This window comes from Macaca nemestrina, chromosome 3 (assembly GCF_043159975.1).
Source record: "Macaca nemestrina isolate mMacNem1 chromosome 3, mMacNem.hap1, whole genome shotgun sequence".
NCBI lineage: Eukaryota > Metazoa > Chordata > Mammalia > Primates > Cercopithecidae > Macaca > Macaca nemestrina.
Window position 1 is genome coordinate 137677645 of NC_092127.1, and position 24865 is coordinate 137702509.

Consider the following 24865-nt stretch of genomic DNA (forward strand, 5'->3'; position numbering starts at 1 on the left):
AAGAGTGGAAGTTAATTAAAAAGCTTTAGAGCAGCAAGGAAGGAAGTACAGTTGGAAGAGGCCCAAGCGGGCATCTTGGAGGTCAAGTGCCCCATTTGACCTTGGACTTAGAGTTTTACATGCTGGCCTACTTCTGGCATCTTGCATTCCTTTAATGCCCCCAGAAAGTCATATCCCAGTTAAACTCCACCATTTTGCATCTTAATGCACATACTTGAGTTCAGTTGCCCAACTCCTGAGATCTTATTGGAAGCTGCTGATTACCAGTTTCAGGTGTTCCCTATTTATGGGGAGATGGCCATTCCCTCGTGCCAGCTGTAACCAATTATTATTTTAGAGTGATAGTTAATAACTGCCTGGCCACCACATGATGGTTTCCTGATTTTCCTGGTGGGGTGTCGGGGGAGCTCTCTCCTGCCCCACTCATGCCTGGCTAGCTACCTATTGTAACAAAAGCAGGTTTCGATATGGTGGTACAACACTGAATCCTGAGGACAGCTACTCTGAGGAGTAACCTAGATCCATAGCAGATTTTGATGAGCAAGATATAAACCATTATTGCTTAAGCTTGGGAGACTTTGGGCTGGTTTATTACAGCAGCAAAACCTACACTACCCTGGCTATTACAACCATTATATTCCCATTGCCTAGCATAAGGGCTGGCATAAAATAAGTGATTAAATATGCTCTCATTAAATTAATAAATTAAAATTTTTAATCAGCAATTAAAATGAACTATTTTAATCAAATAAATTATTTCAACTCTATCCTGCATACAATAGAAAAGTGTTGGAAATTTTCACTGATTAGTGTGTAGGGATCATGATTCTTTGAGAACCAAACCAGTATCTTAGATATCAAGGTTAGAGTTGCACATGCTTGGCACTCCGGAAAGACTCCTTAAAGTTTTGCTGAATTTCAATTGAATAAATTTTTCCTGTGAAGTGGTCTTCAGAAATCTTTATTTCTGCCATACAGTCACTTACTTAACCTGCCCTATTTAAAGCGGCCAGTGCCTGATAGAATGTCGCTACATAACTCCATCTGTGTGTGGTCCCTGCATCCATGACAACTAAAACCCAGATGCAGAAATTGTTCATAATCACACAGATTACCCTAGAAACCGGAAGTACCTTGAAGTCAAAAGCATTCAGAGAACGTGTTGAACAAATTGAATTTGCAGTTTATCTGGCCAGGGAGGACGGAGAGGGGATGGGCACTTGCTTTGAGTATTTTTTGTTTCTCATGCCAACAGAAATTTACCAACACAAAGAGAAAAAAATGTGATCCAAATTTAATCTTGTTGTGGAAGTGTGAGCAAAATCTACAAGTGGTAGTGTGATAGAGTCAGGCAGAGGAATTGACCATAGATAAGGTGCTCAGGCCTCCTAGAGTCAGCTTCTGGTATGTGAGAAAGAAGTGAGAACAGAGCCCATGGCATATGAAGAAGATATCACAGAAAAAAGAAAGCTGTCTTCCACGCAAATAATTTCTTTACAAAGGCTTGTTAACTCCTGCAGTGCCCTAGCTCTGGTGACTAGGGGACCAACAGGTTCATTAATAACAGAATTGGGAGAGAACCTGCCATCTGCTTTGATCGAAGTGTGAGAATTAAGCAAGCCTAAAGTGTAGCAGGAGCAGGGAGGGAACTGAATGAAAGGTCAGTTCTAATCTGTAGGCTTTGGAGAAGCTTTGGGCTCTGGAGAGAGAGTAGAGTACAGAGGTTGAGCAGGGTGCCCGGGCAGGCATCTCATCACTACTTGCGAGTTGTTTGAACTCGGGCAAGTTAAACTTCTCTGTGCCTCCACTTCCTCCCCTGAAAACGAGGAAATAATCTCCAAGGATTGTTGTGAGAACTAAATGACTTGGTTGATCCTTGAACAGCCCGTTGTCCAGAGCCTAGCACATAGCAATCACTCAGGAAATGTCAGCCTTTGTTATTATGGGCCTAGTGCACAAACTATTCTTACCAGTTATGCGACCGAGAGAACACTGTCTTCTCCGTGCCTTCATTTTCTCACCTGTAAAATGGAATAATAATAATTCTTGGAAGGATTCATGAAACAACGCCTAGTAGGGTGTCTGGCTTAGTTATTCCACCATCAGTTACCTGACATTAGTATTTTCTTCTAGTAAGAAGCTGAATACAGCGGCAGACATGCCGGTTCAGGCCCCAGGAAACTCAGCCGGGTTGAATGTGGATGAGGGTTTACTATGTACATGCAGAAGTGTTTGGACAAATGAAGAAGGTCCTCATTCTTGGAACATGCGTCGGTTCTCCGAGGGAACACCTAAAATGACATAAGGTCACCTCTCTAAAGGCTGTAAGCTCATGTAAGAAAAGCTGAGCTAGATTCCCAAGGGCAGAGATGTGCTCACACTTCTTTGTATCCCTAGTTCCCAGCACAGTGCAAGGTGCTGCAAACATTTACCGAACCCAGGGGCTCGCGTCCTGACTGTCCAGCAGAGGCCGCTCTGGGCCGGGGCTCTCGGGACCTGAGGGCTGAGAGATGGAAGGCCAGGGGGTGGCCCTGTCATTGCCGCGGGGCCCGGGTGGGAGGGGTTTGGCAGCGGCAGGCGCGGCGGCGGCGGCGGAGGCGGCCCCGGGCTCGGGCGGCTGGGATGGAGCAGAAGCGCGCGGAGCACTGGAGGGCACGCAGCTGACGGAGCCGGGCTGCGTTCGCCTCGTCTGCCTCGCGCCTTCCACTGTAGCTGTCCGCGCTTCCCGGCTCCCACCGCAGCCCACCCGGCAGAGGAGTCACTACCGGCGCCCAGTGCGCTCTGTCAGTCCGCAAACTCCCTGCCGCCCGCTCCGGGCTTGGCACCAAACACCAGGCTACCATGGTCTGCAAGACTCTCTTCGCTCTTTGCATCTTAACGTCAGGTAATTGGCGCCATCCTCCCGGAAGGGCAGGTCGCGGGGTGGGCCCCAGTGGCGAGCGCGGGGTCGGGGCTGAAGCTAGGAGACCCGGCAGCTAGTCGCCGCGCGCCGGCGCCTCGAGTGGTGCGAGTCTCCGGGTTGAGTGCGCAGGTGTGTGCGCACTTAGATTTGAGGTGATGTGCGCCTTTGGCCGTCCCGAACCGTGCAGAGGGAGGGGACGATGGGGTCCTTCCTGCCGCAGCCCGCGCCCGCACCCGCTCAAACTCCAGCTTTGTGGAACAGGTGGCTGGCTGAGCTGCACGTTCGAGCCCAGGGTGGGCAACACGGACTGCGCCTCAAGGCTTCTCTTTCTTCACCAGGGTTTCGGAGCGCACTCTGCCAGAGTACGGGACCAGACTTCTTGTTGCGGTTCGGCACTGGAAGGGATGAAAAAACCGGGGAAGTGGGGGTGGGAGGTTCGCATCTGGGAAGGCTTCAGCAGCGGCTGCGCGCCTGGCGGGGCAGGTTTGCTTTCTGGAGTCTTGGCGGTCTCTGATCTCCGGCGTCCATTCCTAGTTACGCTTAGGATGATGTGGCACTAACAGCAGCGGCCCGGCCTTGGTCAGGCTCGCAGTCGTCACTGGGGGTTGCAAGGCTACCTTCTGCCCCAGAGCTCCCCAAAAACGTATCTCATGGAAGAAGCTATTAACTTAGCTAAACTAGCATCCTCTCCCCTCCCCCTGCACCACCTCTGAAAGGCTTCCTAGGAGCCACTCTCGGGTTTCGAGACCACAGACGGCAGCGACCTCTGGCAGCGGGGATGGGGAAAAGGGGAGCCAGACGCCTGAGCTCGGCTTGGCGGGGACCGGGGAAAGATTCAGAAAGACGCTTTGAATCTGGAGTTCAGGTACCCATTTTTTCCAGAAAATGTCTCCCGCAAAGGGACAACTGGCTGTGGATATGGTGCTGGTGGAAAAGGTAGCCCGACTGCGCGGCCACTGGCATTTTCAGTTAAATGTGAACCAAAGTCACATAGCGCAAACCGATTCTACTCATGCTTGAGTCTGTATTTCCTCCCTCTGATTTCGTCGGGTTCCTGCAATTGTGGACACGAGTCGTCGCAATCCCTTGAAAAGAAGCTAGAGGTTTCCTGGCAGCTCACAATGGGTAATGCAGTTATAAGGAAAAGTTTCCCAATTTGAAACTATAGCGTATTTTCTCTACTTACTGAACATCCGTCTGAGAAAACCTCTTTCGCGCTGGTATCTCGGCACGGTTTGGAGACGCGTCCGCGGACAGTTCCCGAACCGCTGGGCTTTGGCTGCCCAGCCTCGGGCTGGGCTCAGAGAGCCTGGGTCAGGCAGGTGTAATAGGCAGCGGAGCTCCTGGCTGGCTGCCGGTGGTAATTCCCGTAATCCTCAAAGCAGGAGATGCTTACGTAATGACACGGAAGGTACCTTTACTTCTCCTCACTCAAAAATCTTTTCTTGAGGTTAAGAAACCCTTGAGTGAGTCAGTAGAGGGGTTCGTTTGCTAATTTGATTTAGTGGTTTGTCTTATTTATTTAATCATTTCCTTTTTTGAACAGCTCTGGCAGTTGTCAAAACCGGGATTAACCAGAACAAGCAATGTATTGTAGCTTCCCCACCCCCACCCCCAAGACGCTTTTTTTTTTCTTTTCTTTTTTTTCTTTTTCTTTCTTTCTTTCTTTTTTTTTTTTTTTTTTTTTTTTTTTTTGGTTCAGCGTTACAGTTTAGTTTAACTCCGCTATTGCGGGAGGAATATCACCCTTGACCCACCACCAGAGTGAGGACTGGTGGGCCAGGGACCGGCTGAGCACCACACCTACCCCCATGCACTAATTAGGATCAGATTCCAGATGGTCACAGCCTTCCAGCTGTGAGGCTCGAGACTCAGGAAGACATACTGCCTCATTTCCCTAGTTATGTTTCGATGTGCATATCCCAAGCGGACAATGATGAAGCTAATGGACGCTGCATTCCCGCTGAAGTTTGTGCCTCTGAAGGAATCTCTTTAAGACATCAGTTTGTTGTTAGAGCTACTTTGCAATAAATTTCATGAAAAAAAATGAAAATTGGCATAAATACCTCATGAGATTCTTTGCACCTTAATTTTAAGGTGTTTTCAGAATGTAAAATATAATTTTTAAAGAAAAAAATAGACGTGTTGGTAAAGAAGAAAGAGATGAGGACTCTTGAAGTGAAAGTGGCACATGTGTTTTGGGGGCTTATCCCAGAACTCCCTAGCAAACCTCTAGTTAGTTTCACCAGGCCTTATTTCTTTTCTGTTTCCTTCTCTTTTTCCCCTTCTAGCCATAGGCTTCAAAAATATTTCTGTAAAATTCTTAAGGTGATACTTTCTTGAGCCAGGAAAAGCGTTACACAGGGGCTTATTTTTTGGCTCAACAAATCCTCTCAAAATATACATAATATTTCCTCCAGCACATATAATGGACACTTGCAAATATGTGTGCATTGTCAACAAGCCAGCAAGGGTAGATCTCCACATTTATTCACTCGGGTATATATAAACATATTTATATATTTATGGAGAAAGGGCCTAGCTCTGTCACCCAGACTGGAGTGCAATGGCGCGATTCCAGCTCCACTGCAACCTTGGCCTCCCCATCCTCTTACCTCAAGCTTCCGAGTAGCTGGGACTACAGGTTCACACCACCATAAACAGCTTTTTTTTTTTATTTTTATTTTTTGGTAGATATGAGGGGTATTCCTATGTTGCCCAGGTTGGTCTTGATCTCCTGAACGTAAGTGATCCTCCCACCTTGGTCTCCCAAAGTACGGAGATTACAGATGTGAACCACTGTGCCCAGCCTCATTTGTATTTCTAAAAGGAGAGAGAAATCTTAGATGGTCTTCAGTTCTCTCAAGGTTGATTATAGTAGAAAACTAGCATGTCTATTGTATAAACCATTATCAAACACTTCTTATGCCAGTATAAGGCATATTGCAGTACTGATTCCAGATTAAAATACAAACCAGAGCCTCCAGCGTTTGTCCCCAAAACCAAGAAGGGAACGAGAATGGCAGGCCCCTGGTAGCTTCCACCTTTATCCCTCTCCTGCTCCCCATCTGGATTCTCTTCCTTTGTTCTTGCCACCATGGTTGTTACATTCAAGATTTTCATGGCCCTATTTATTTAAAAACTCCCTCAGTGAAGTATGAGATATATTAGAACTTTCAAAGGCATTTTCTGAATACTCAAGAAGGACAAAAAGGAAAGACACTAGGTAAGAGAGGCACAAACCTCTTGGTCCTATTTCTCCTGCACTGGATCTGCTCTGTTTGCCCCTGTTTCCTCTCAGGACCTTCCCCCCATTACCCAGCCACCCTGCGCAGACATATTGGTCCCTTGGTGATTAAGACGTAGATCACCAGAGAGCTAGATTCCCAGTCTGCCACACAGCTAGGGATCCTATTTGTGTTCTGGTTCTGGTAGGTACCTCTTCTCCAGGTAACTAACACCTAGAATGTCCTTATCCTTGAAGGAAGACTGACTTCACCCTGCACATTTATGACTCTGTACTTGATATATGTCAGCTTAGTAGCCTTATCACACATATATTAAAATGCACAAAATTGTGCACACATTTAAAGGAACAGGAAGGTTGATTATGGTTTGTTGGGGGTGGTTGTGAAGAGTCACTTGCATTCCTTAGCCTGAGAAACTCCTATTCCCCTGAAATCTTTGGTCACAGTCAAAGATGTGACATTTCCTTCACATGAAAACTGACCTGAGAAGGTGCATGAACACTCTTTGTTGTTCTCTTTGTTGTTAACTGATGCATTTACAGAGGTAGTGTTTCAAGATGGTAGGTGCGTAGATTCTGCAGCTAGATTGCCTAGGTAAAAATCTAAGCTTTACTACTTACTAATTGTGTGATTGAGGGCAAGTACATTAACCACTCTGCATTTTCTTATGTACAAAATTTGGAGAGTAAAAAATTGGAGTTATTGAAAGTGTTCAATAACTGAATACACCTATAGGTATACAGTGCTGGAGACATAGCAAATGCTCAATACGTGTTAGCTGTTATTGTTGCTATTATTCTTATTAGTGAAGTGTACTATATTCTGCACTAATTAGGTCATTCTCTCCAAAAGCAGAGTTTATATGTTTGTACTTGGACTATGTAAATCAAAGATCTCAACTAATATTCCAGTGCAGTGCCAGCTGTTCCAGCAAACCAATGTGCAAATTAAGAAAATATTCAGCTGAGCCTACAAATGCCTAATTTGAAAAGGTTAATAATGTGCCAACTCAGATTTAGCACAAGAGTCCAAAAAATTCTCAGTAACAAATAGATGTAAAGTCTCATCAAGGACTTTTATTTCTTCCATAGAAACTTTTGCAAACTGGTGTGTTTCAAAAACTCAACTCAGCTAAACCTCAAAGGTCAGTTCCCCAGAGCTGCAAACTTGAGATAATTCAGATTAACAACTTAGGAAAAGACAGGTCATTTTGTCCGAATGCTCCAAAACAATGGCAATCATCAATAATTTCCACATCTCTAATTTAACTTCAGCATTTGACCCCAGTCTAATTGTGCTTGGGTTTTTATGAGAAAAACATTGGCCAAATATTATACTGTTTAAGCAGACTTTCTTAAGCAGTAATTTACCCTAAGGGGGTTATAGCACCCCACCGGAAGCAATGGACAACAACATTTTTTAAGTGTTTTCAAAACGAATTTGACTGTCTTAAATCTAAATGAAGGAATCCTGCAATAGCAGTTAAGACTGTTTGCTTCCAAAAGAAGTATCTATCACTAAAATTGGGCACATTAGTTTAGAAATCAAACTTATTTGTCTTGTTCATAAGATATCAAGTGAAGCAGTTTCTTGGAAAAATTCATGTTTTATGTAGAAGACGTGGTAATTCTGAGAAGAGGTGGGCAGATAGTGAATGTCTGCTTTATCCAATGTTTGCTTTTTACTTAGACATACAGAGCTAATAGGTTGTCATCTAGTTAATGTGCAAGCCGGGCAACTATTCAGTAAGACTGATTTGTGTATGTAGTTCATGACATTTATTTTTTTAGTTACAGCTTAAATTATTTAAATGACAGGGTTGATGTAACATTGTATTTTCTGATGTGTGAATCTTTAAATGTTCCTCACAACCCTTTACACCAGCATAACCAATTTCTTTCACCTGTTTTAACATGGCTTATAGATGTTGGGAACTTTGCCATTGGGTAAGTAATAGAAATCATTAAAATGAAATAGACAGTTATAGAATTCATCTCATCTGTGCTTTTCATTGGTACAGGATGGTATAGTGTCAATTGAAAATAGTCTTAATTTTCCTTTGGTTAGTATTGCCGAATTTAGTAAATAAAAAACAAAGGTTGTCCGGTCAAATTTGAATGTAAAATGAACAGTGAATTCTTTTTTTTTTTTTTTTTTTTGAGAGGGAGTCTGGCTCTGTCGCCCAGGCTGGAGTGCAGTGGCCGGATCTCAGCTCACTGCAAGCTCCGCCTCCCGGATCTCAGCTCACTGCAAGCTCCGCCTCCCGGGTTTACGCCATTCTCCTGCCTCAGCCTCCCGAGTAGCTGGGACTACAGGCGCCCGCCACCTCGCCCGGCTAGTTTTTTTTGTATTTTTTAGTAGAGATGGGTTTTCACCGTGTTAGCCAGGATGGTCTTGATCTCCTGACCTCGTGATCCGCCTGTCTCGGCCTCCCAAAGTGCTGGGATTACAGGCTTGAGCCACCGCGCCCGGCATGAACAGTGAATTCTAAGTACGTTCCATGCAATATTTGGGACGTACTTAGACCAAATCTTTCTTTGTTGTTTATCTTAAATTCAAATTCAACTGGTTGTCTTGTGTTTTAACTGCCAACCATACTTTTGGCCTTTCATCTGCAGTTCATTTATGCAGAGACTTTGATACAGGATTAGCTTTATTTTGAAGGCTGCCTCATGGGGCTTTAGTTACCCTGCACCATTTCATTAGAAATAATCTGTTCATGGGAAAACATGGAGATTTAGGAGAAGCTCTCTGGGTTAGCAACTATATGGATTAGGATTTAGAGGCAGCACTCACGCCAATGAGATATTTTGATTCTGATTATATATCCATTAACTGTGTATTTCTGAACATTGATGGGATTTATATGGCCTCCCTAAACAACTTTAACCCCTTTTGACTCTTCCTTTATATAAAAAAGCATATTTTTAATGGTAGCAATGGTCTTGCTCTTGGGCCTGGGACTCGAAGCCTTCCGGACTCTAACTGGCATTTAATTTAAAAGGAAAGTTATGATTAAAACTGAAAACTTTGAATTTCATTGCTGTCTTTTGTGCCAGGATCTTAAGAAATCTCACAAATATTAATTATATAAGGTTTACATAATCCCTGCTGGGTAAGTCTCTTGGTATCACTTGGAAGCTGTGGCTATATAGAGCCTGAAGCAACATATTAGATAGAATTTTAAGACAGATGTTTAAAAAAATCCTTTGATCAATTGAACTGTGGTGGATATTTGTACCTTTTATACCTAAGGCAAAAATCTGTGAATACCTTACTGTTAAGTGGAAAAAATATTAAGATAAATTACCAGGTGTGATATTTAGAAAACATGTCTATTCAATACAAAATAAGGTGAGTGGTGGAATACACCTTTGATGATAACATCTTCCACTTACATTTCAAATTCCAACATTTGATTTTCTTTTCAATGAACAAGGAAATAAGGACCTGGGAACTTCAGTGCAGGTGTTGAACATGAAAGGAATTAGATGACAGAGGGTTTTGTTTATTTGTTTTTTTGTTGTTGTTGTTTTGGCCATGGTTATAAACTTGGAGCTACCATTCAGACTTCCTAGAGGTTAGAACACCTTATATTTCCTAATACGAAGTTAACAAAATACACTTTACCTTTTACGTTGTGATATTTTTACCAGGGGTAGTATACAAGCATAACTTCATTACTTACAGAGTTCATTCACCCACTATTGTATCCATAATGGATAGTTATTGGTCCTCTATCCTTTATGACATGGTTTTAGTTTTGTTGGAAAAGCTTTTGTGATCTGTCTTAGTTCGTCCAGGCCACTATAACAAAACACCATAACAGGGAGGCTTATAAACAATATTTATTTCTTACAGTTCTAGAGACTGGGAAGTCCAAGATCAGGGCATCTGCAGATTCTGTGTCTGGAGGGGGCTATCTTTCTGGTTCATTAGCTGTGTCCTCCTCATGTGGTGGAAGGGGTAAGGCAGCCCTCTGGGGCCTCTTTTATAAGGCACCATCCTCATGGTCTAATCACTTCCTAAAGTCTCCACCTCCTAATACCATCTTTACCTTGGAGACTAGGATTTCAACATATGAATTTTTTCAGAATGCAAATATTGAAGCCATAGCATGATCCCACAGATAGACAGCAGATAGATACCATAACTAACTAGTGTTGACCATTATTTGATTGTTAGAACACTCCATACTGTAGGACTCTTGCTTTGTACTGTAATTGGATTCTTCAGGAAGAACAGTAACAATTATTGTAAAGGTTAAAGGCGGTCTGTTTATTTAGTATGTTAGTTACAATGCACTGACTATATGTATTTAGGACGATGTTTAAGATCCCAGTCATTCTATTAAGTTAATGTAATGTGTCATATTAGGAGAGGATTTCAGTGTATTTCAGAATTACAACATGAGGTGACCTCACTGCCACTTGTTCATCAGAGGGTCCTAAAGAAAATCTGGTGGATTGAAGATGTCTTTCTTGGCCTTGAAAAGAGGCAAGTTATTGGTAGATCACACACTCTACTGATCATGGGAATTCTTGCTATTAATGAGCATTGCTGCCTGAAAGGCAACATCAAGACATATACTTTTACCACATTCAACTAGTGGGGAACCCTGGATGTTTTATCTTAAAAATTACAATGTTGATGGAAATGACATTCAGGAGGAGAGCCCAGATAGTCTCCTTTTTGGAGACCTATTCAGATAGGTCAGACCAGAATAAAAAATATTCATCATTTACATGATAGGAAATGTTGCTGGGGGCAGGAAGTGTGATATCAAATTACGTGCAGAAACATGGTAAGAAATGCGCAGTAGGAAGGGGCAGTGGCTGTTTCAGAATTTCTGCACAGATTACGGAGGAGAAGTTGGGGGCATAATGTTTCATGAGACCAAGAAAACATCAAATGGCTGAATCAGGGGAGGAGGAGGATTAAAATTATTTTGGAGTACTAAGTCTGAAACCAACACTAGATGCTACTTCTAGATATGAAAAATTCATTTGATTTCATTTTTAAAGGAATAAGGGATACCTCTTCAAATTTATATGAATATAATATTTGTTTTAGTATGCCTCCTTAGTTCTGTGAAAAGTTACAAAGTGAGCCTTTCAGATGAAATGATGTGTTAGACTTTATGGTGGGTAATTAAGGTAACTTTGGCATCATGAAAGGGAGTGAAGAATAAGAAAATGCCCTGTGATGTAAAGATAAAAGCAGCTACATGGTTTAACTCAGTTAAGGAGGGCAAAGTGGTCTAGGGTTGCCTACCTCCAGGTATCCTTCCTAGAACTGCTCTTCAAAAACAAACTGATTATGAGAAGACTCTCCTTTAGATGCTCATATGAAGAGAAACATAGCCCTGATATTTATCAGGTGATGAAGGGATTTGTGTTATTTTATATGAGAAGCAATATGGTGTGGTAACAGAGGCTTTAGAGTAAGATAGACCAGCAAGAAATGCCAACTCTGTGCTCTCAGTTTCCTTCCTTGTAGGGTTATGACAATAGACATAGAGTGCCATGGGAGTAGACATTCAACCAGTCTCTATCGAGTATGTACACCAACAGGAAAAGGATTTATTTTATTTTACTTCATTTGCTTTCTCTGTCTCCCACTACGAGATTGTAAAGTGCATGAGAACAGAAATGATGGTGTTTTTTTTTTCCACTGTTGTATCCCCAGCATGTAGAACAGAGCAAGAAACATAATGTGTGCTTTATAAATTTTCATTCAGTTAATTTTTAGTTGAAAATCGACATGTGCTAAACCCTGTCCAAGGTTCTGGATATACATTAATGAACAATGACAAAATTGCCCTCAGGGAATTTACATTCTTTGAGGATGATAAATTTTGACTTAGTCAAAAGGAAATCAGTAGTTGAATATCTAATAGTCATCTCAAACTCAACATGTCCAAAACTGAGCTCCTAGACTTTCTTCCCCTAAGGGGCTTACCTAAAGCCTTCTCCATATCAGTGAACGGAAATGCCACCTTTCTAGCTGCTCAGACTGAAAATCATGAGTCATCCTTGAGTCCTCTTTTTCTCTCAACACTCCTCATCCCAACCTTCAAGAAAGTCTGTCTGCTCTTGTTTTAAAATATGTACAGAATCCAACCACGTTTTGCCACCTCAGTTTCTCCCACTCTGGTTCAAGCTACTACTATCTTTCTCTAAGAGCACTGCAGTGGCCTCCTCTCAGATCTACTTGCTTTCACCCCTCCACTCTCAGGTCTGTTTTCTGCATAGCATAGCAACAGCGAATTCATTGGAACTATGTCAGTCACTGCTCTGTTCAGAGTCCTGTAATGGCTCCTCATTGTTTTTAGAGTAAAAGCCAAAACCCTTAGAGTGACCGTCAAGACCTCCATGAGCTGGGGCTTCGTTGGTTCTTGAATCGGATCTTCTACACTCTTCTTTGCTCACTCTGCACCAGCCACAGGACTACCTAGTAGCACATAGTAGCCAAGTCCTCTGTCTGGAATGTACTTTCTCCAGATACCCACATGACTAATTCCCTCACTTCCTTAAAACTTTTGTCAAATGTCACCTTCTCAATGAGACTTAACCCTGACCGACCTCTTAAAATTGTAGTCTGTTCCACTTGCCAACACCATATTCCTGGTGCCCCTTATCTGACTCTTGCCTCTACTTTTTCTTTAAAGTCTATTGCCCTCCAACCCTCCTTATGCCTCACTAAAACATAGCTCTAGGAGGACAGAGATTTTTGTCCCTCTTGTTTGCTATGGTATCCCACTGTGTTAGAACACTGTGTGGGCACATGAGGATACTAAAAATCTATTTGTTGAATTGGATGATTAAAATACATTTCTGAGGGCTGGCAAAATGAAGACTTAATTCAGATTTTGCCTTAAATGACCCAAAAATGAGACATTGGCAAACTTGCTTACTATCAGGTGCTTATGTCTAGTGCTTCCAAAAAGCTTTAAAAAAAAATGAGTCAGGCCTTTAGTCTTCATTGAGGATTACAGAAGCTAAACTTTGAAAATCAGCTATTTTTGAGCTATACACACACAAAATTCTTCTTCTTAAAATGTAAGCTTTATTTGGTGCCATAGACATCATTTAAAAATAGCTGAAACTTTATAAATTCCCTGGACAATTAAGAAAATGTCACCTTTGAGCTCAGCTAGGGAAGATAAAGATACCTTCACCATTTGAGCATTTTTGAGAATTCCAAATAACTAAAAATAACCTGGTGATGAAATGTGATTTGAGTCTAAGGGAAGCACAATTGAAAGTTACCCAGTTAAGTCTGAGAAATTTAAGTAAATTAAGATGATGAGTGGTAAAGTTATAAGTTAGTCACTAATAAGCTCAAGAACAGAATGGGAGCTTTGTTGACCTTAGAGACCCTGTGCTACCGTCTTTGGTTATTCTGAAATATGAATTGTGTTTTATACTAAGCAATGGATAGAAGGGATGCAGAAGTCTTGCCTCAAATAAAACCTGTACCTTAGCCGAGGTTGGAGAAGGAAGCACTTGTCATCTACCCAGCAGGGCTGACACCTCTTGATGTGGCTGGTGTTAAAGTCCCCAAGGTTGGCATATCCCCCAGCTTCATCATGAAACAGATCCTCATGGTACATACTGACTTACTCAAAATAAGAATGTTTAATTATTTTTTGGCTGACAAAAAGAATATGAGCTTAAAAAATAACATGCTTGCCTTGCAGCCTTAGTAATCATGGTAAAATTTAAGATTATATCAACTCGAAGAGCAACCTATAAACAAACCAAAGAAGAGGATGGCACTCTGTGTTTATCTAAAATATTTGCTATGCTTGTTCCATGATATGTCCATTTTTCCATTCTTGAGAAGGGCAGGCTCTCAGCCATCTTGATGTCAGCAGCCCTGACTGTAAACAGAGGTGTGTTCCCAGAGAGTAGCTCTGACCTGTGCTGGAGGCCCAGCAGGGAGCTGTGTCTGGTCTTGTGCTTGTGGCGCTGGAGGACAGGTGACCATGGCCCCACCTCTTCTCCCATGGGAGTCACCATGTTCTCCGAGTGAAATGAAAAGCAGGGCCTAATTTCTCACCAGAAGGAAAAGAATTGCACATCAGCAAGAGCAGGCAGGCTTTCAATGCCTCCAATCTCAAAGACAAGTGTGGCTGCTCGGGAAGTGAAAATGGTTCCATCACTGAGAATAGAGTTTCAGATTGGAGGGGTAACAGAGAAGAGGAAAGTGTGGTTTTTGAGATTCAGAAATTTACAGCCAAGATTTTGGTTAAAAAAAAATTAATGTCATAAGAAACAGCTGTCTCTTGTTTTATAACGGTTTTTTAAAGCCACATTACACAGAAATAGATAAGAATGTATCTGTCACCTACCCATACCTGATTCAAAGTCCTGTTTGTTTGCCTGTTTGGGTTAAGAACTGTTTTTAATAAAAATAAGTTAGAAACAATGTAAATGTCTAACAATAATGTGCTGGTTAGATCAACCAACATAAATTCAACATTCATACTGGGCAATATTAGGCAACTGCTTAGAATAATGAAATGGTCCATGATGTACTGACATGCAAAAATGAATTTAATATATTGACATAATATATTGTAGCTTTATATTTCGCAGTACATTGGAAAAGCAAACTACAAAATTAAATGTGCATTGTGTGTGCCTGTGGAGAAAGAGTTTAGAAGGATACAGTGGTATCTGATAAGTGAAACTTGGGTCACTTTTACTTTCTCTCCCTCTCTCTTTCATTCCCTGAACTTTCAAAAAACAGTTTGTACTCCCTTTACAATTTTAAAAGTAGAGATATTATGAATATTGTTAATCCCTCTTTAGCAACAGTTAATGTGGTTATAGTGACTGCTAGATGGCTATTTTGATGTTTAAAATCTTGATTCAAAATTCATTCTACTGGAGCCCTCAAAAATAAGATTTTAGAGAAGCAAATAACCTCAAAAACGTTTACCGGGCATCACTGATGTAATGGTCAGAGAAGGTTCTGGGAAGGAATTGACTTAAAGAAATATCCCATTTTCTAAAACCAGATGCTGCGTAAGTCATTGATCAGGATAACCATCTTGCATAGTATTTTAAGGGACTCTGTCCTAACTGATCAGTATTTAATATACTTTGTTAGTTTTTCAGGTCTCCTCTCTTCATCATATATGGGAGCAATTTCTTAAAACATTATTCTGAGCTCTTCTAAAATGAAAGTGGCCAATACAGATACCAAAAAAGAAAAACAGGCCGGGCGTGGTGGCTCAAGCCTGTAATCCCAGCACTTTGGGAGGCCAAGACCGGCGGATCACGAGGTCAGGAGATCGAGACCATCCTGGCTAACATGGTGAAACCCCATCTCTACTAAAAAATACAAAAATAAACTAGCCGGGCGAGGTGGCGGACGCCTGTAGTCCCAGCTACTCGGGAGGCTGAGGCAGGAGAATGGCGTAAACCCGGGAGGCGGAGCTTGCAGTGAGCTGAGATCCAGCCACTGCACTCCAGCCTGGGTGACAGAGCAAGACTCTGTCTCAAAAAAAAAAAAAAAAGAAAAAGGAAAAACAGCCCTCAGAAGAATATACAATTTAATTTTCCTTTGGCAACGTTAAATTTGTTATATAATCTTTTCAAAAAAATAATCGATAAAATGTGGTGTAGGCAAATTACGCTGGAGGATACATTATTAATACCCTATGACATTATCAGAGAGCAGCACAGGTGTGACTGGGGAGAGAGCCGGAGCAGAACTGACTGGAAGTTTTAGGGGTGATCTAGGCCAACCTCTCACATTATAGATAAAACTAGATATTCGGGAGTGTCACATTTTAAAATTTTTAGTTTTGCTAGGTATCACACATTGTGCTACATTCATTTCATCTGCCACTTCATCTAATCCTCTCAGCACCCTAGAAAGTAGGTTATTCCCATTTTGCCGTTCAGGTCACTGAGGTTCAGAAGTCAAGTAATGAGCCACAGATCACACAGTAGATAAGTAACAGAACTGGACTGGACGTTGAACCCAGGTCTCTACTTTTTACCCACCTCTGCCCCATTCGCTTGAACTACCAAATCAGTTGCTAAATTCTCTTGCATAAATGTAACCTCCAGAATTTTTGCCAACTCTGCTTCTCTTCCCCATCCCCACAGCCTTGTTTGAGAGCCTTATCATCTCTTATCAGTAACTCCTAAACGGTCACCCCTTTTCCTCCCACAGTCTCTTGCCAGTCTTGGGATTCATTTAGGCCATGCCAAATTGCCTGCTCTTTTCCAAAGGAAGAGGATAATCTTATAGGTGCTCAGATTATGATTTGTAAATTTTATTTCCGCTAAAAAGAATGAAGGCTCCTTGGAGAAGTGGCTAATTCCAGGTCTGGGTTAGGAAATACGTAAGATGAATCTGGAATATCTTGTTAGACCAGAGAGTAAACATATTCTCAAAGAATACTAGGATCCTGTCAGAAGGACTCAAAACCACTTAATGAGGCACCAACTGGCCAAAGGTGGGACAATTAGATTATTGATGATGATTATAATTGTAATAGATTGAAACACATTAAATACATTTAAACTCGTAAGTTCACAATAATACCAAAAACAAAACAATAATAATACAAAATTCATTGACCTTCATTGGAGAATGCTAATAAGCAACACATTATTTTGAATATATAATAGATGACTAGAAAAAAAATCAAGTATTTTATTGATTTATTTATCTAAGCCTGCCTTTATTTTATGAAGTGTACCATTGAGTGACCAAATATTAGATGATGGGATAATTTTCTCTATAGGATTATTCCAGCTAATAAATGAAGAAGGCATGAAAAAAATAGAATATCACCATATTGTATGACCTACTGAGTTAGTGGGCTTGGGTACTAATCATCAGTGACTGCCACCACCATGGAGTATGATGCTCTCAGGTACTACATCTCCTAATGGAGGAATGCACCATCCCCTATGAAGCAGTATTGCCAAATTGAAAGAAACCTACATCTGATCAAGCTTCTACTTCCAACAATAAAGTCACAGGAAATACAGAGGACTGGGGAAGATGTTAAATCACACTGTGGGGATGATATCAGCAAACTCCAGACTGTGGAAAACTCTATGGGAAAAATAACCAAGTTTCTTCAATAAATAAATTGCAAGGAAAAAAAAAAGAGATTGAGAGAAAGATTGACAGAGATAGGAGGAATTTATAGTCAAGAAAGAGACTTAAGAGACATAGTAGCCAATCACAATTATGAACCTATTTGGATCCTGAATCAAACCAAAAAAATGATGATATTTATGAGACAATTGTGAATTTGAACACTGACTAGATATATGATAACATCAAGGTATTAATATTTTCAATATGATAATATAACCCTTATGTTTTCAACAACCCTTATCTTTTAGAGATACATACTATTTTGTTTACAGAAGAAATGCTATGATGCTTGGAATTTACTTCAAAATAATATGGGAGTGGGAATATTATAGGAAAAATGACCGTGAGTTAATAATTGCTGAAACTGACTGAAAGGAACATGGGGATTCATTATACTCTTCTCTCCTACTTTGCAGATGATTACATTCTTCCATTATAAGAAGTTTTGAAACAAGTCCTCTAGACCCCCTAATTGCTTGCAAAACAAGTCCACAGTGTTTAGCAAGTGACTTGGGATCTGAACTAGAGGTGGAACAAAACAAGGGAGGTGCCTCTTATCATGATGTGAAAGGCCAGAGAAGCAGAGGTCATTCTTGTTTGGAAAGTCTTCCCCAAGAAGACTGTTGGACACTTTCAGGCCTCTCTGCCTTTGCTCATGCCATTTCCTCATTCCAGAATGCCACAGTCCTCCATTCTCTGCCAACCAAAAGTCTCTTCATTTTTCAGGCTCAAATTTTTCCCTGTGTTCTTCACATGTCAGCCCTACTAGTCTTTCAGCTTTTAGAGAACAGAGATCATGTCTCAGCTTCATGTCCCTTCCTCCCAGGTATGAGCACATATGTGGTAAGTGCTCTGTGCTTGTCAAATTGAACTGCAGAAACTGAGGCTCAAAATGTGGACTCCAAGGTCTCACAGCTAGTTAGTGAAAGAACTTAACTAAAAATCTCATGTAAATGTTAGTCCCTTGACTTCAGGACCTCCAAAGCCTCTTCATGCTTGTTCACCAGCATTCCTTTCCTTGAGAGTTAAGATTTAAAGGCTTTATGATCTCTGAGAGAAGTAACACATTAACTTAGAGTAGTTGAAAGTTATTATCCATTACCATGTACTGGCGTGTAGAAAAGGAAGGCCCTGGGTGAGTGGCCTATAAGACAAATACATCTTATAGGGAAGAAGGAAGTAGGCTGGAACCTGCAACCACTTGGATCAGAAATTGCACAGTGAGAGGCATGGTGAATGCACTGGACATCAAAAAGACACAGAGGAAACACGGGAGAGATGACAGGTTCCAGGAGATCCAGCTGGCCGGTTTCCTGTGATTACACATCAGCAAATGGAATTTGAAAGGGCATTATAGGCCAGGCGCCATGGCTCATGCTTGTAATCCCAGCATTTGGGGAGGCTAAGGTGGGCGGATCACAAGGTCAGAAGTTCGAGACCAGCCTGGCCAACATAGTGAAACCCTGTCTCTACTAAAAATACAAAAAGTTAGCCAGGCATGGTGGCAGGTGCCTGTAATCCCAGCTACTTGGGAGGCTGAGGCAGGAGAATTGCTTGAACCCAGGAGGTGGAGGTTGCAGTGACCCAAGATCATGCCACTGCACTCCAGCCTGGGAGACAGAGCGAGACCTTGTCAAAAAGAAAGAGAGAGAGAAAGAGAGAGAGAGAGGAAGAAGAAGAGGAATAAGGAGGAGGAGGAGGAAGAGGAGGAGGAGGAGTGGAAGGAAGGAAGGAAGGAAGGAAGGAAGGAAGGAAGGAAGGAAGGAGAAAGCAAAGGCATTGTAATACATGTGTCATGGTGGTTTGCTGCATCCATCAACCCGTCATCTACATTAGGTATTTCTTCTAATGCTATCCCTCCGCTAGTCCCCCACTCCCTGACAGGCCCCAATGTGTGATGTTCCCCTGCCTGTGTCCATGTGTTCTCATTGTTCAACTCCCACTTATGAGTGAGAAAATGCGGTGTTTGGTTTACTGTTCTGGTGTTAGTTTGCTGAGGATGATGGCTTCCAGCTTCCTCCATGTCCCTGCAAAAGGACATGAACTCATCCCTTTTTAAGGCTGCATAGTATTCCATGGTGTATATGTGCCACATTTTCTTTATTCAGTCTGTCATGGATGGGCATTTGGGTTGATTCAAAGTCTTTGCTATTGTGAATAGTGCTGTAATAAACATACATGTGCATGTGTCTTTATAGTAGAATAAGTTATAATCCTCTGGCTATATACCCAGTAATGGGCTTTCTGGGTCAAATGGTATTTCTACTTCTAGATCCTTGAGGAATTGCCACACTGTCTTCCACAATAGTTGAACTAATTTACACTCCCACCAACAGTGTAAAAGCGTTCCTGTTTTTCCATATCCTCTCCAGCATCTGTTGTTTCCTGACTTTTTAATGATCGCCATTCTAACTGGCATGAGTTGGTATCTAATTGTGGTTTTGATTTGCATTTCTCCAATGACCAGTAATGATGAGCTTATTTTCATATGTTTGTTGGCCACATAAATGTCTTCTTTTGAGCAGTATTTGTTCATATCCTTTGCCCACTTTTTAATGGGGTTGTTTGTTTTTTTCTTGTAAATTTGTTTAAGTTCCTTGTAGTTTCTGGATTGTCAGTCCTTTGTCAGATGGATAGATTGCAAAAATTTTCTCCAATTCTGTAAGTTGCCTGTTCAGTCTGATGATAGTTTCTTTTGCTGTGCAGAAGCTCTTTTGTTTAATTAGATCCAGTTAGTCAATTTTGGCTTTTGGTGCCATTGCTTTTGGTGTTTTAGCCATGAAGTCTTTGCCCATGCCTATGTCCTGAATGGTACTGCCTGGGTTTTCTTCTAGGGTTTATATGGTTGTAGGTCTTACATTTAAGTCTTTAATCCATCTTGAGTTAATTTTTGTATAAGGTGTAAGGAAGGGGTTCAGTTTCAGTTTTCTACATATGGCTGGCCAGTTTTCCCAACACCATTAAAAGTATCTTCTCAGTTCTGTGTAAGTATTACTGGATATGGGAACATAAGAAGTTACAAGAATCTTTCACTAAAAAATATAGAAAATGTGACCTTCTAGGACAGTGGTTTTCTGTTCGCCAATGTGAAAAGTGTGTGTTTATGTGTGTGCGTATGCAAAATGTGTATATGCATATATTCATGAGTGAGATATATGTTTTCCTCTTTCCTTACCTGCTTCATTCCTTACTAAAGTAATTAGAAGTCTTTAAAAGGAGACCAAATAGCATTGAAATAATTTCTTAAGAGAAAATTAATATTCAATAGATTAATACATTTTCTGGAGCATCTAAAATTCACTTTCCCTCCCCACAAAAATAAGATAGTCTATATATTGAAGAGCCATAATCATATACATCCATTTCTTCTGATTAGTAACTACAATGTTTATTAGGTAAGCAGGGACATTTGTTTGGCTCTGTAGCTACCTATTTCATGTTCTTTTGGAATCACAGCTTTCCTTACATGTCATAGTGAAAATCAATATTTGAAACTTCTTCCTCTGTAAAAAAATGTAATTTCCCTTATAGGAGATTTAACTACGTAAATAGTTCTGCTTATATAGGCAAGAGAAATATTCTAAGAAAAAATGAGAGGTCTGCTGTCTAAAGCCTTTATTGATGAGAGTTATTATTTAAGGAATAAAAAAAATTAAAGCTCTGATGCTGCAAACAAAGCTCCTTGATGAGAACTGAGTTCATGCTGAGATAAAAAGTTACAAAGCAAGAGAACAGCCTCATTATATTTTTAAAATTCCAGGGAAAATCATTGTTTTGCTAAAGCAATGTGGCAAGACAGCCTGGGACCCAACATTGGTGCCCAGGAGGGTAGGAGTAAAGAGCTTTAGAAGCTTTGAATCTTTTTCTAAAACAATTAAGATTAAAGGACTTAATCAGGAAATCTGAGGTTATGTAAGAGGTGAACAGGTCAACCAGCTCATATATCTGGTTTGGGGGCACATGCTTTGGATGACCAAACTTTTCCATGGAAGATTGTACTTTATGATAATTCTTCCAGAATGAAAGAACTGACAAGAAACATTAAAGTTTGAAAAGCGATCCCCACCACCACTGACATCTGAGAACATCCTGGCCTCTCCAGAGACATCTGACTGAGGGAAACAGGTGAGCCAGCTTGGGCTCCAACCCCAGGAAGAGGAAGGGAAGTGGGTCATGCCTGGTGAAGTGGCCTGTCTCTCTTGGCAAGTCAAGCTGAGTGATTTGGAGACTACAGACTTTATCTTGGCTGGCCTGGCCACCTCACAACCTCCTCTCCAAAGGTGACATGTACTGCAGCTTAAGACATTACACGGCACCTGAAGCAAAAACTAAGAGTAGATATGGAATAAATCTTCTAAAGCTGTAAGGCTTGATATCCACAGTAAATTATTCTTAAGTTAGTGAGAAGAGAAAATTCACTATTTCAGCAAGAACTACCCAGGAAGAACCAAAAGCCTTCTGAGATGGTGTGTTCAGGGACAGGAATTTAGGGAATAGACCCAATTTTTCTTTTACTTAATCAATGTTGGGTTTTGGTGTTTCTAGGAGGGCACAGAAAACTTGAACTGGAGAAGCAAGGTTCATTGGCATGTGGCCGTTGATACTTCACTAAGTCTTTACTAGTAAAAATGATGACATTTATCTTCCTTCTTAAGCCATGTCTATTCTGTTCCAATTTTACCAAGAATGACACCTAGGATTTGAAAGTGTGCTTGTGTTCTTTGCTGAGCACTTACTGCAAGGTTTCTAGCAATGTAAACTTGACCTGTGTTTGACTCACAATGCCCAACAAAAAAATACTGCTGTTTTGAAATTATAGAGATAGCAAAGTGTAGCTTGAATCTTGCTGTACACTCAGTGATTCTACCTGCTCGTTTTCTTTTCACTTATGATGCTGATGGCCTATTCTAGCATCGTGCCGCATCATGTTAAGAAAACACCAATCAATCCTGCACCTGTGGGAGAGCAATTTCTGCTGGTTTCAATGACAGTGGAAAAGTAATAGGTCTCAAATCCTATCTGCAATGAGAATGTTGGCCCTCTTCACCAAGGCTTCTAAATGTGCAAATTATATTGTTTATGCATTTTCTTGATCTTATTGTTATAAAACTGCTTTTTTCTTAGCATCAGACTTCAGTAACACTTGATTTTTCTTTTTAATGAGGAATTTGGCAGAACCTAGGCAATTATCTGGGAGCTGTGTAAATTCAGGAAACCTGATTAACAGATCATAATTCACCTAGGAATTTAGGCTTAAGCCATGGTGGATAAAGTTTCTTTCTAAAAGTGTTTGGCAACTTGGCTTTAAAAGGAGCACTAGATTAATTCAGTCTGTGCTTTCTTGCCATACGACATCATTTCAAGATACAAATTCCATTTATATTGTTGAAAATGTATAAGATATGCATAAGTTTATTTTGATTTAACAGGGAGGATAAATGAAATGTTCTGCTAATGAACATATTCCAAATAACTAAGCTTACTCTATATAATGTAGGCTGCAGATTTTGAAAAATGAAAAAAAACTCATTAAAGCTATATTTAGCAGTGGTAAGGTCACTGATAAGCTCCATACCTCCAGTTATCATCTGTTAAATAAGAGGATGAAATGAGATGATCATTAGTGTCTGCTCTTCTTTATGATCTGAAACGGATTCTTAACCTGAGGTCTATCTAAACATAAATGAACCACAAATGAGCAACAGAAAGCCCACAAAACACCCGAAATTGTATAAAACATTATGTGTATGTACTTATTTGCATTTTTTCTTGGATGATCCATAAATTTTATCCAAGACCTGAACTTTGTGCCCCTAGTAAGTTTAAGAATATCTAACATTCATTCTGTGATTAACTTAACTGTTAAGTGATGTAGCCTTTCTTTGAAAATTCATAAGGCTTCTCAGGATATTCTAGTATTGGCTTTAGTTTTTTGTGGCCATAGCTTCCACCACGTAGATGACTCTTGCATAAATTCATCTCACCCTCAGATCACCCTTGAAGAAAGACATTGTCCTCTCAAGTTACAGATGAAGAAATGGAGGGGCAGAATGTTCAGGTATGTCAGTAAACATAGGAGTCAGTTATAGATGTTTTGGTTTCCTGGTCTGGTGCTTTTCCCATTACAGTCCATTATGTAGAGTATCACAAAACTTACATTTTAATGCACAAAGCTCAGTATTTTGGAAGCTACTTATGTATGCAAAGGTCTCCAAAGTTTAGACCTCAAAAAGAAAAAAAACTAATTCAAAAGAAATCAGACTAGTAGCAAGTATGAATTTTAATTTAAAAATGGAAAATACCAGCTGAACATACAGTTCTTCAGTTTCTGCTCTCTAAATTCTGATTTTAAAAATTTATATAACACAATGTGATTTCTTTTACAGAGCTTTCAGGTGGAACACTCAGTCATCAAAAGCTCTTGGTAGTCAGCTAATGTCCCCATTATAGAGATGACAAAAGTCAAGACTCATAGAATTGAGGTGACATGTACAAAGTCAGAGAGAAAAGTGCAGACCTAGAACTTGATGCTGATCTCATTACTCCAAGTTTGCACTTTTTCATTGCACCCACAGCTGTCTCTGCAGTGTCCTTAGGGCATCAGGGATAGGGGAGGGGTGCATGGGCTGGGAAATATGTTGCCAGGTGAGACCATTTGTATAGACTCATGTGTTGGAGAGGGAACTGTCTGCAAAATAAATGCCATAGTAAGATAAACTACATTTTCTGGAGTCTAGATTTGAAAGTTTTTTCTGAAAGTTCAGAATCTTTCTCCATACCAAACAAAGGACAAATGTATCTATGAACAGCAAGAAAACAACTGAGACTGAAATCTTCCCCGTTGTAAATGCAGCTTACAACTTTTTACAAGACCAATTTTTGTGAACTTGTATTTCTTTTCTTTCCAGGGGATGACATGGCCTGATTCAAAACAGGGGGACTGTGGGAGAGATTTAGCACAAGAAAGGCTATTGGTGTTCCCTATGTCTTATTGGCTTTTTGCGAATTCCCTAGAACCTGAAGCCCAGTAATTACTCTATAATCTTTTGCCAATGTTAAGCTTTTTTTCCGAGTAGGTCTATGACTTTAAGTAGCTGGTATATATTTTTATGATCAGGCTGTACTGCAGGCACATTAGAATGCACTGGGAGATGCATGATTTATATATTTTGATTTTGACTTCTACAAGATTTACATCTGGGCTGAATACATAAATTAATAGTGGTTTGCCACTATAAAGGAAAGAATCATTCAAGTTCAGCCAATCTGATTGTATCACCAGAGTGGTGGAGGAGCAACTCAGACAAGTTCTCATTACAGATGTGCCAGGAACTTGGGTTTGGAGACCCACCTCCCTGCTTTTGAATTACATCTCTGCCATATAGTGGGCAAGGGAAGAGGGAACGAACATTTATTAAATCTAATAAGGTGTCAACCATTGTGTTAGGCACTTTACAGACATTTAAATTTCTACTCTATACCAGCCCTGGAAAGTTGGTACTACTGGTTTCAATCTCCAGATGAGAAAACAGAGATTTAATGAGGTTTACTAATTTGTCCAAAGCCACAGAGTTACTGA

General features: G+C 40.7%; 1 protein-coding gene across 2 annotated transcripts in view; it reads left to right on the forward strand.

The window, feature by feature from the left end:
- Positions 1-2628: 2628 nt before the first annotated feature.
- Positions 2629-24865, forward strand: part of LOC105477278 (prostate androgen-regulated mucin-like protein 1) — a 111494-nt gene continuing 89257 nt past the window's right edge. The window contains exons 1-2 of one of the 2 annotated variants that reach the window (XM_011733733.3): positions 2797-2884; positions 23277-23344. Coding sequence is in view for 1 of the 2 variants with exons in the window: in XM_011733732.3 (XP_011732034.2) it covers positions 2842-2884 (43 nt within the window). In the remaining variant the exon portion in view is untranslated. Of the gene's footprint in view, positions 2885-23276; positions 23345-24865 lie in introns of both variants that reach the window. The other variant, XM_011733732.3, reaches the window with a different exon arrangement.